We start from the raw sequence: 12,181 nt of genomic DNA on the forward strand, positions 1-12,181 counted from the left end.
GAACTTCCAAATTGTAATTATGTAGGGCTGTAATTGCAAACATTTATGCAAAGGATTTTCGGGACCAGATTCCAGGCGATCCCGGCGGTGGAGGAAGATGGCGAGAGAGCGAACAGACTGGAGAGGGCTGGAGGAAGCCCCAGGGATGTATAACTTTTCTCTCCCTCGCCGTCACAGGTTTAATTTAAAAGAAACCTGAAGAGAAAAAATTTCTGCAAAAACATACTTACCTCAGTAAAGGGAAGCCTCTGGATAATCTAAAGGCTCCCGCATCCCCTTCATCTCCAGCATTGGGAACCACTAAACCTCTGACAAATGCTTGTCAAAGAGTGCATGTATCACAGAAGAAGCTGAGCCCAAGCATCTCCATGCAAGCCATCTTGCAACTGTGCAGTGCGGTCACGCTTGTTCACAGACAAGAGCTTGGGTGCAAACAGGGGGCCCAGATGTCCAGTGGTGGTCTGGAGGAGGACATGGGCAGACTCTGGAGGATCCAGAGGCTTCATTTTACTGAGGTAAGGATTTGATCTCCTTTTCTTTTAAACGTACAGGTTTACTAAAAGGCGAGTCTATTTTCCTATTTTTACATTTTTTTATGTGCTTAAGAAATTTTAATTTCCCATCTTTTTCAATAAACCTCAATTGAAAGGGGGGGGGGGGGGGGGGTTGTACAATTTTTCAGAAGATTGAATGGCGTGGGTTAGATTGACAATTTCTTGATTTATAGACCCAAGCAATTTTTTTTTGGGAGTTTTCAATCTTTTTTGGGGAGAGAAAAGTTTAACATGTGTTTGCAATATATATTGGTCAGACTTTTTAAATGTCAAATTAATAAAAAAAAATGGATTGTACTTATGAGATTCAACAGAATATAAAGAATTGTACGGTGTATGGCCATCTTTAGACTGTAATAAGGACGGTGAATTGTGAGCCCTGAGGGACTGCTAGTGATATGATGGGTTTGACATATGCTAGGAAGTACATAGGAAGTGTGTAAAAGTAAAAAGGATAACAGAGGCCTGCTGTTCACAAACAACTATGGGGTTGATTCACAAAGGTTACTTATTTTTCACCTTAACTGTAAGGAATGCAAATGCATGAGATAAACAAATAAGGAAGAGAATTCATGAGTTAATAGATAAGGAGAGCTAAACCATGAGTTATGTCAAATAAAGATAGCTAAACCATGAGTTGTGTCAAATAAGGAGAGCTAAACTATGAGTTATGTCAAATAAGGAGAGCTAAACCATAAGTTATGTCAAATAAGGAGAGCTAAACCATGAGTTATGTCAAATAAAGATAGCTAAACCATGAGTTGTGTCAAATAAGGAGAGCTAAACCATGAGTTATGTCAAATAAGGAGAGCTAAACCATGAGTTATGTCAAATAAGGAGAGCTAAATCATGAGTTATGTCAAATAAAGATAGCTAAACCATGAATTGTGTCAAATAAGGAGAGGTAAACCATGAGTTATGTCAAATAAGGAGAACTAAATCATGAGTTATGTCAAATAAGGGGCGCTAAACCATGAGTTATGTCAAATAAGGAGAGCTAAGCCATGAGATATGTCAAATAAGGGGCGCTAAACCATGAGTTATGTCAAATAAGGAGAGCTAAATCATGAGTTATGTCAAATAAAGATAGCTAAACCATGAATTGTGTCAAATAAGGAGAGGTAAACCATGAGTTATGTCAAATAAGGAGAACTAAATCATGAGTTATGTCAAATAAGGGGCGCTAAACCATGAGTTATGTCAAATAAGGAGAGCTAAGCCATGAGATATGTCAAATAAGGGGCGCTAAACCATGAGTTATGTCAAATAAGGAGAGCTAAACCATGAGTTATGTCAAATAAGGAGAGGTAAACCATGAGTTATGTCAAATAAGCAACGCTAAACCATAAGTTATGTCAAATAAGGAGAGCTAAACCATGAGTTATGTCAAATAAGCAGCGCTAAACCATGATTTAAGTTAGATAAGGAGAGGTAAATCATGAGTTAAGTCATTCAAGGAGATAGAAATTGTGAGTTATTAAGAAAGGTGAGATAATTTAACAGATAAGCTTTGTGAATCAGGCCCTCTAATACAAAGTATAGTTTGCATGTCTAACTGCTCCTGCTACACCTTGCTCCACTGACAGCTATCAGTAGACTGAGATCGGCGTATGGCTGACACAAACTTTTCAATGTTCTGGTGCTGTGTATTAAGCTTTCCTGAACCTACGTTTTGCTGTAAAACACTAGGTTATGGGGTTGGGGACTCCGGAAGAGGAATGAGGATCTAGAAGCAGAAGAATTCCTGAACTGTCTCTGTGATCAGTAAGCAATATGCTGATCTTACCACCACTTTCCACTACTGCGGTTTGTGCTTTCCACTACTGTGTTTTGTGGATTGCAAAATGCAGGACACTAGATCTATAATGTAAATTGGGCCAGGCGAACCAAGCAGCCGCTTGGGGCTTCACCCACAACAGGGGCCTCCCATGCTGCCAGTGCTGCTATGTTTGTACGGCCACCACTGTCTATCCATCACTCACACACAGACCTCAGACGTGAACAAAGAGGAGAGCAGCACAGTGACCACAGGGTACTTTTCAGATGCCGAAGTGATGTCATAGCTCACTTCCTGCATTTGAAGTGCACCATGCAGTTACTGTGCACTGCTCTCCTCTATTCAGGTCACTGCTGATCTGCAGGTCTGTGAGTGTTGGAGATCGGGAGGAGACAAGAAGTCTATAAGCTTCCTGTGCTGGGGGTTTGCACCTTTGGCTACCCACCTATTTTTTTTTTTTTTTTGGGGGGGGGTCTTTGTTTACCTATTAGTATGTGAGAAGGGGGCTCTGACTGCAGGGAAGGGTCACAAAGTATGTGCTGCTTGGGGCCACAAAAGCCTTAGCAGCACCCTGCAGAAGAAAGGGTGCGTGGCATGGATGTTGACAGTGCATTTGCTGTCACCATGCACGACACAAATCCACTGTGGTGTAGTCCGAGCCTTAGTGTAGTGCTAGTATGGCAAAGGGCACAGTTAACAGACAAGGCTTTGGACTACATCTGTCTGTAAACAAAGGGCCTCAGCTGTCTTCTTATATTGCCTTATTTAGGCAAAATAAGTAATTAAATAGATTTTCAACATTGATTGAGGGTAACCTTTAAAGCTTTCTAGGGGAAAAAACAACAGTACACAAATACCCTCAACCCCTTTCATGCCACTGCGCAGTAAAGTGACATCTTTGCTGCAAGAATGTTAATTTACTGACCTCCACTTTTGTGTCTTTACACTTTCTGCACTTATTTCTTGGGCAATACTAAAGCTCAGTGGCTTGGCACCCACAGAATAGTCAGTGTAGTCTCTCTCTCATCGGGCTTGATTCACAAAGCGGTGCTAATCTAGTTAGCACGCCTAAAGACTTTTGGGCGTGATAAGCATTGCACTAAATAGGTTAGCACCGCTTTGAGGGAAAAACTCGCAAAGTCCGGTGCGCGCGGAACTTCGCATAGGGTTTAATGGCGTTGAGCACGTAAACTTTGCGCGCGTAAACTTTGCCTGTAAAACATTACGCGCAAAACTTTGCGTGCAAGTTTATTTTATCACGCCTAAACTGAGTTTAGGTGTGATAATGGGATTTTCACCAGCGTGCTAACAGTTAGCACGGCTTTGTGAATCAAGCCCATCATGTGATACACACAGTCACAGTGATTGGTTACCAAACTTTGCAGTACAAACTTTCTTTTTTAGTTGGTATTTAAAACACCCACTTTAAAAGTTCAATGCAAATATTAACACTTTAACTCTAGTACATAAATTATTCTACTGAACCCTGAAACTAATTTAGATACTAATCCTCACCCTAGCCCCATGCAGTAGTCTTAACATGTAGTCCTACTGTAGCTATTACTATAATCTTTACCAATCATACTCCTAAGGGCTCGTTTCCACTAGGACTGACTGTGCCCAATTTCAGGCACACAAATACAGATCTGGAATCTCAGCCCATTGGATCAATAGGCTTCTTCCAAGTTGAAACAATTCTGAAGCACTGCTCAGGGGCGTAACTATAATGCTCAGGGGCGTAACTATAAAGCTCAGGGGCGTAACTATAAAGCTCAGGGGCGTAACTATAAATCATGGGGCCCACCAGCAAAACTTTGATGGGGCCCCTTAATGTTCACAACCCTTCCCATTGGCTCTTCTTGGTGACCCATACAGCTTGGAGCCCCCCCCACCCTTATGTCCCCCCACTGCAGTTGCAACAGCTGCTCCCCATAGGTATGCCTCTTGAACTGCTTCATAATTCTGGTCAATGTGTCCAAATCCCTAGAGCCATGCATGGCACAGCTACAGGGATTCAGATCCGCATGCACAAGAACTGGTGTCCATCCTGGAGATTGGCATCTGGCACTAGTGGAAAACCACCCTAACTCTTACCTGTATAGTAGACGTAACCCTAACCTATATAGAAACCTTAACCAAAATTGTACATGTAACCTGTACAGTAGGCCTAACAGTAACCCTAATCAAAGTCCTAAGCATAACCAATATATGTATCCTAACAGTAACCCTAACCTATTGCAGTGTTCCCCAACCCTGTCCTCAAGGCCCACCAACAGTGGTAGTTAATAAGCTCTGATGAGACACTGATTACCTCACCTGTGCATGTTTGTACATGTACTGATGGTGGGCCTTAAGGACAGGGTTGGGGAACTACAGTAAACTTAACCAAAACACTGAATGGAACTTTAACAACAACTCTACCAGCAACCCTATCCAATACAGGCAACCCTTAATACTGAACAGATGGTATTATTATTACTACTGAAGATTTTAGTTCCAATTTTTTCACTGTGAAGTAACAGCGACAAAATCAAGCCACTAGAACAATGCATTCCTCATATTCTGAACATATACATAATGGAATCTTCATAAACTATCTATTTTAAAATGATCATCTGAATGTTTTAAAACAATCTATTCATTACAATTAGATTCATTTTTTTCAGGCATCTCATATTATAAAATTATCCCTTTTTCTGGTAAACAATCATAATTAATGAATCAACCATTCTTAACATGCCAGTTTGATTTTGCACAGATATGATCATTTAATTGAATCAAAAGTACAATCAAATAACTGCAACTGAAACAAGTGTGGCCAGCATTAGAGGCCTCTTTTAGTAAGAAAGTGTAAAGTGCAGAAACTTAGAGCAGCCAATCAGGATTCGACTTTTGACAGCAACTGCTGCAGGAAGTTGAGATGTGATTGATAACTATGGCTTACTATAGTCTCTATGGTCACTGCACTCTCCACTAACTTATTGAACAAGTCCCTAACTGTGAGCCTAGTTCTGTCTGGCACTCAGTTGTGTGAGGTGCTCACAAGTGCATGACGGCGTCCCACCTGGGACACACAAGGAGTCTAGAAGTGAGTTTACTTCACACACTTCCACCTCTACTTTATACACTTAGTTCTCCTTCATGAATTTGCAATTGGCTTATAATGACTATCACCATCCTGCAGGGCCTGGTACAAGCATCTGCAGTATGTGTGTTAGTGTTTATGAGCAGCACATTGTATTCTATGCAATCCACACACACACAGCACAGGTTCAGGCGGCATGTGCTTAGGGAGGGCACATAGGATGCAGGTTGTTCACTCACCCAACACAAAGTAAGGCAGCTCTGTGTTCTCCAGGTCGTCAGCCACTGCAATCTCTCCGGGGAAGTCATTCCGGACGGAGAAGAGGAGCTTGGGCTCGGAGGCGGAGGGGCTGTGCATGATGCTGAGGTCGTTCTCTCGGAGGAAGGGGAGAGCGGAGACGGTGATGCTCTTCATCTTGCACTCCTGCTCCCTGGACGAATCCTCTTCTCCGCCACTTCGTGAGGCAAGCAGGGAACCGAGCAGCATCAGCACCCAGAAAGGAGCCATCTTTAGTCTTCTAATACTTCCTCCTGTCTCTTAGCTGCAGGCACACAGAAGCTTCAGTGGCTGCACACAACACATACACACGCTCTCTCTCTACCTATCACATGCAATGCACTCTTCCCTCTACGCTAGATGCGAATACAGTCCACCAATACACAAAAGCCCAGAGGTGACAAGAGAAGCCCTAGTCCTCCTACTCTGCAGATGAGCTGACTCTCCTCATCCTACCTGCCAAGCATCCATCAGCCAGCATGACATTCAATATAGCATCCTACCACTAGCTATGTGTCTGGGTGTCAGCAAGGAGCTAAGCCATCACATCACTCATCATCATCATCAGTGAAGTAGACACATGCACCTTGTATTCCCATAGAGAGCAGCGTACGCTGCTACAGTCCTTCACTGCAGCCTCTCAGCACACATCCCTCTCTCTCGCCTTCCTACCTGACAGCCTGTGTAACCCCCTCACTGCAGAAATTCCCTCAGACCTCATTCATGTCCACAGCATCTGCCTTTAACTCCTCAGTACACCTTCATAGAGAGAGGCACAGTGAGACATCCTAAGCCACATCTGCCTATCACCTCTGCCCATCTGTCTTGCTTTCTATTCCTTCCCCTCCTCTTCCTTGTTCTTCCCTCCCTCGCTCCCTTTTCTGCCTTTCTTCCAAGCTATGCTGGGCTCTCTGGCTCTGGCTTAGGAAGGAAGAAAGCCCTTGTTTATTTCCCTGGGCACAGCAACAAGAAGCAGCTGAGTGCAAAAGGAGACCCTGAGACAGGCTGTGATTTCTTTTGTCTATGGGCAGAGGGGATTGGAGGAAGATGAAAGGAGGATGAGAGGGAAGAGAGAGAGCAGGAAGGAGGGGATGATGTGAGGGAGGGATGGATGGATGGAGCGTTTGGAGTCTAACCCTGCCTCTCACGAGGGATGCTGAATTCAAATTACCCAGCCAGATGCACGAGGGGAATGAATGATGCCCTTTGGTTCCCAACCACAGCATGTGATCATAACACTCAACTTTAATGTGGCTCCCAGGCTACTTCCATTGAAGTCTACAATTACCTGTCACCGCTTTGCCTCATTATATCAGAGCCTGCTAGGGAACAGCAAACTCAGCAGTAATGTAAATTTTATCTAAATTTATTCCCTATTTTTTTCTTGCAGGGACAGAAATACACTGTGATTATAAAAGGATGTGAAAGTATTTTCCACATGCTGTTTTTATAATGTGTCATCATTCTAGTTTTGTGAATGTTGTTTACTATGCGCTGATCTAAAGGCCCTCAGGACCTCGATCAGCATCCATGATTTATATAGGAGGACAAGGAGTCTGGCTCTATCGTCTGGAGCTACATTCTCTTTCACATAGGAATGCAGTTCCCTGCTATAACCGAAAAACACTTGCAGTTGCAGGCATTTTAAGGACCACTCTAGCGAAAGAAAGTTATGGAATGAACTACATCCCAATCAGTAGCTGATACCCCTTTTCCCTTTGAGAAATCTTTACCTTTTCTCCAATAATCAGCGGGGTCTGTATGGCTGATATTGTGGTGAAACTCCTCCCACAGTGTGATGTCATCACCTAGGTCCTAACAGTTTCCTGTCTTTGAGCCTTATTGCATTGTGAGAAAAAACAGCTGTTTCCAACTGCCAAGCAACCAGTATCTACCTCTGCGCATATGTAGATCTATAAAAAGAACCTTTTAGCCTCTCGCATTGTTAGGGGGTGTGGTTTTAGCTAATGGCATTTAGTGCTGTCTGGTTTTTTTTTCATATCTGCCAGTAGAAAAGATGATTATGTGCAGGCCGATTGTGGATCAAACAATATGAACAAATTACATGGTGAATACCAATCATTTCTTAATCTTTCTTCTATCTATTTATTTTTTCCCCTGTTTACTAGTTCCCTTTTTAAAATCTGACAGACCCTAAAGGTTTTGGACTAGTCCACCTCTTAATGAGGGATTCTCAGGGTTTTGTTTGTTGCTAAGTCTCACTGCCAAAATAGTGTGCAAGTGAGTAGGGAGGATGGCTGGTATCTTACTATTTTGACAGTAAGACTAAGCAACGGCCATTCAAGAAATGCTTTTGAAAACAAAGAGAACCATGAGAATTTCCCATGAGGAGATGGACTACCATGAAGCCTCATGGATCATCATATTCAGTCAGGAAAATCTATGGGGCATCTGAATGGCAGAGTGGGCAGTGGAGTACAAATACCTAGTCTAGCACCGGGTCCTCTTCTCTAGGTAAGGGTTAGGCATCAGATAGGGTGTTTGTGCAGGGTGAGTTGGTAAGGGTTAGGCATCAGATAGGGTGTTTGTGCAGGGTGGGGTGGTAAGGGTTAGGCATCAGATCGGGTGTTTGTGCAGGGTGGGGTGGTAAGGGTTAGGCATCAGATAGGGTGTTTGTGCAGGGTGGGGTGGTAAGGGTTATACATCAGATAGGGTGTTTGTGCAAGGTGAGTTGGTAAGGGTTAGGCATCGATAGGGTGTTTGTGCAGGGAGGGGTTGGTAAGGGTTAGGCATCAGAAAGGGTGTTTGTGCAAGGTGAGTTGGTAAGGGTTAGGCGTCAGATAGGGTGTTTGTGCAGGGTGGGGTGGTAAGGGTTAGGCGTCAGGGTATTTGTGCAGGGGGGTGAGGGTTAGGCCTTATGTAGGGTGTTTGTGCAGGGTGGGGTGGTAAGGATTAGGTGCCAGATAGTATGTTTGTGCAGGGAGGGGGGAGGAGGGTAAGGGTTAGGCGTTATGTAGGGTGTTTGTGCAGGGTGGGGTGGCAAGGGTTAGGCGTCAGGGTATTTGTGCAGGGGGGGGGGGGTGAGGGTTAGGCGCTATGTAGGGTGTTTGTGCAGGGTGGGGTGGTAAGGATTAGGTGCCAGATAGTATGTTTGTGCAGGGAGGGGGGTAAGGGTTAGGCGTTATGTAGGGTGTTCGTGCAGAGGTGGTGGTAAGGGTTAGGTGTCAGGGTGTTTGTGTAGGGAGGGGGGGGGGTAAGGGTTAGTCATTATGTAGGGTGTTTGTGCAGAGGTGGTGGTAAGGGTTAGGTGTCAGGGTGTTTGTGCAGGGAGGGGGGGGGGTAAGGGTTAGGCGTTATGTAGGGTGTTTGTGCAGAGGTGGAGGTAAGGGTTAGGTGTCAGGGTGTTTGTGCAGGGAGGGGGGGGTAAGGGTTAGGCGTTATGTAGGGTGTTTGTGCAGGGTGGGATGGCAAGGGTTAGGCGTCAGGGTGTTTGTGCAGGGAGGGGGGGGGTAAGAGTTAGGCGTTATGTAGGGTGTTTGTGCAGGGTGGGGTGGCAAGGGTTAGGCGTCAGGGTATTTGTGAAGGGGGGGGGGGATGAGGGTTAGGCGTTATGTAGGGTGTTTGTGCAGGGAGGGGTGGTAAGGGTTAGGTGTCAGATAGGGTGTTTGTGCAGAGGTGGTGGTAAGGGTTAGGCGTTAGGTACGGTGTTTGTACCTTTTTTTTAACGTATGCTCTCTCTATAGTCTCCCGATGACACAAGACATGCATCCGGAGCATACGGAGGGATACCTCTGCATGGTGATGAATGATAGGCTGCAGTGAAGGAGAGGAGAGGACCTGGCGCTGTACTTTGTATTCTATGTGTTCTGCTATTCAATTCAGGTGGACCTTAAACTAATGTGGGGATCATGGGCACTGAATTTGGCCATTCCTCATAGTAAGACCTTGGGGGGTGTCGGTCTTCCTGAAATCTACTGCTCTGCACCTGACCGCTCCTTTCTGAGCGAGATATTTCCAGCCTGCAGGATCGATAATTTCCATCGGCTTTGGCTGGAAATCAATTGAAATTGCGACTGGGCTGCCACGTCTCTGGCAGATTCGATCACAGTGATCTAATCTTCTGGGAATATCGAGCAAGTGTATGGGCACCTTAATTAAAGAATTGATCACACTACTAGAACAGTTATCCTACAGATTTGATCAGTAATCTATTAGGCAGAAAATGAATGTGTGTGTGGCCAGCCTAATGGAATTGCTATCTGTGACTACAATCTCATCTAGTGGCGATGTTCAAGGGGTTAAAAATCCCCATGTTAGCGATCAGAGAGTATATTTGTATAATCAGGTGCTGCTTCCTGTACAGACTGAGAGAGAGGGAGAGAAAAAAATGCAGCATATACTGAAAAGATCTATGAGGATACGGGCTGTGCTCTAATGCAGGGATGTCAAATTAGTCCTTCAAGGGCCGAGATCCTCACACATTTTTGATACAGCTCAAATGAATTGATGGGTCTGAATCAGGAAAGATGTGGTTCATCAAGTAGAACACATTCCTCTCTTTCTCAGTTCATCCTAAACACTGGCACGGATATAGCCCCCCAGGCCTGGAGTTCGATACATGTGCTCTAATGGAAAGGTCTCATCTATCCTTCACCCTGATTTACATTGTGAAATTTATAACAGGTGACAACATCTTTAGCCCTGTCAGATTCATCTCTGTGGAATGTTTGGTTACTGAGAGGTCAAAAGCCAGTTAGAAATATTCAGGAATGCTGTGGAACACCTGAATGTATAATATTAGAGAGGAACTCCAGCCTAAACAAACATACTGTCATTAATGTTAATTAAAACCGATAGGTAATATAATCTCTTACTCACACTTTGTTAAAAGAACAGGCAAATGTTTGATTTCATGATGGCAGCCATCTTTTTGGCACCTCTCCCAGTTGCTAGGCAATGTGAATAACAGCATAGGAAATCCCATCATGCTCTGCACAGCATCAGGGGAAAAAAACCCGGTTTTTTTTTTCTTTGATGGGTGGAGCTTAGCTAAAAATGCAGCTAAAAATGATGCTTTGGTAAGAAAAACAAAGTTCTGATGCTGTGAAACTGTTAAAGAAACACCAAGCCTTTTCAGTTATGCTGAGTAGATTTTTAGTCTGGAGGTTCACTTTAAGCATAGGTTTATTGCCTGTTATAGAGTGTACAATATCAAGCATATGTTTATTGCCAGATAACGAGAGTACAAACTGGATTACTAACTTTCAACACAAAGGAGATCTGCCAATGTACTAAATGTACAACAAACACACTTTTCAGAAGAAAAAGAAAAGTAGTGTAGTGAATACAAGACAGTAAAGTTGGATAAAGGAAAATCAACTATAATGTTGAACCCTTCTTACCCTTTATTGCCATTTTAGTACACCTGAATGTATAAGGGCATCTTGAGAGCAGATAAAGCCTGGTACTGTTTCACACTTTATCCAGGATATGCGGTTGCTAGGGATACCACAAGTGGGTGGGCCAATGAGGTAGCTACACAGTAGTAGAGCTTTTGATTGGATGAACCATTTTTCCTGTAAAACCGATCCTCCTATCAGAGCTTGTTAACTAAGAGCTGCTGTGTAACTTACTGCTGACAACTACCCAGTGGCAAAGAGATCTGGACTTTGGAGCAGCCCCCATACTCCTTTCTGTTTCCTCATTTATTGGCGTTTTGCTGCAGGCCCTTCTGTACAGGACAGTGGTGCTGTATATTGTAATGCCTCTAACTAGAGTGTGAAGACATGGGGCTGTGATATCTCCCACTAGAGCAGTGATCAGCAAACTCGGCTCTCCAGCTGTTAAGGAACTACAAGTCCCACAATGCATTGCAGGAGTCTGACAGCCACAGTCATGATTCATAAAGGCAAATGCATTGTGGGTAGAGCCGGAACAAGGTCCTCCAGCACCCAAGGTTGAGACACCAAAGTGCGCCCCTCCATCCCTGCCACCTCAGCCATCACACACTGATTACTATTAGACTAAGAGGCACCACAGGGCTCACAACCTCCCCAACACCTTAATATCTAGTTATCTGGCTTGCAGTCACTGCCATGTATCCCCTTTTCTTATTTATTTCTGCTTCAAACACTATTAGGAATGACAGCTGAATGAATTCTGCGCCCCCTCCTACACTGCGCCCTGAGGCTGGAGCCTCTCCAGCCTATGCCTCGGCCCGGCCCTGATTGTGGGACTTGTAGTTCCTTAACAGCTGGAGAGCAAAGTTTGCAGATCACTGCAAAAGGACAGTGGTGCTGTAATGTCTCTCATTAGAGTCCAAGGACTGACCAATTCAATTGATTTTGGCCTAAGTTCTATAGAACGATTGATCTGACTGCAAGAGTTTCTAGCAGATTCGGTCACAGTGATCGAATCAGAGTGATCGAATCAGAATGATTGAATCGGTCGTACATCAATGGGAAAAGTTGATAAGTGTATGTGCTACCACTAGAGTAGGAGTACATTGATGGTGGATTTTATGGTGGT

At 44.1% G+C, this 12,181-nt stretch overlaps 1 protein-coding gene across 2 annotated transcripts in view; it reads right to left on the reverse strand.

The window, feature by feature from the left end:
• The window catches only part of ASTN1 (astrotactin 1), an 842,387-nt gene extending 831,246 nt beyond the window's left edge, over window positions 1-11,141 (reverse strand). For both annotated transcript variants that reach the window (XM_068239640.1, XM_068239639.1), the window contains exons 1-2: window positions 11,056-11,141; window positions 5,656-5,957 (exon numbers count right to left, since the gene is read on the reverse strand). In XM_068239640.1, the coding sequence (XP_068095741.1) occupies window positions 5,656-5,923 (268 nt within the window). In that variant the 5' untranslated portion in view covers window positions 5,924-5,957; window positions 11,056-11,141. The remainder of the gene's footprint in view (window positions 1-5,655; window positions 5,958-11,055) is intronic.
• Window positions 11,142-12,181: the final 1,040 nt, after the last annotated feature.

This window comes from Hyperolius riggenbachi, chromosome 6 (genome assembly GCF_040937935.1).
Source record: "Hyperolius riggenbachi isolate aHypRig1 chromosome 6, aHypRig1.pri, whole genome shotgun sequence".
Classification (NCBI taxonomy): domain Eukaryota; kingdom Metazoa; phylum Chordata; class Amphibia; order Anura; family Hyperoliidae; genus Hyperolius; species Hyperolius riggenbachi.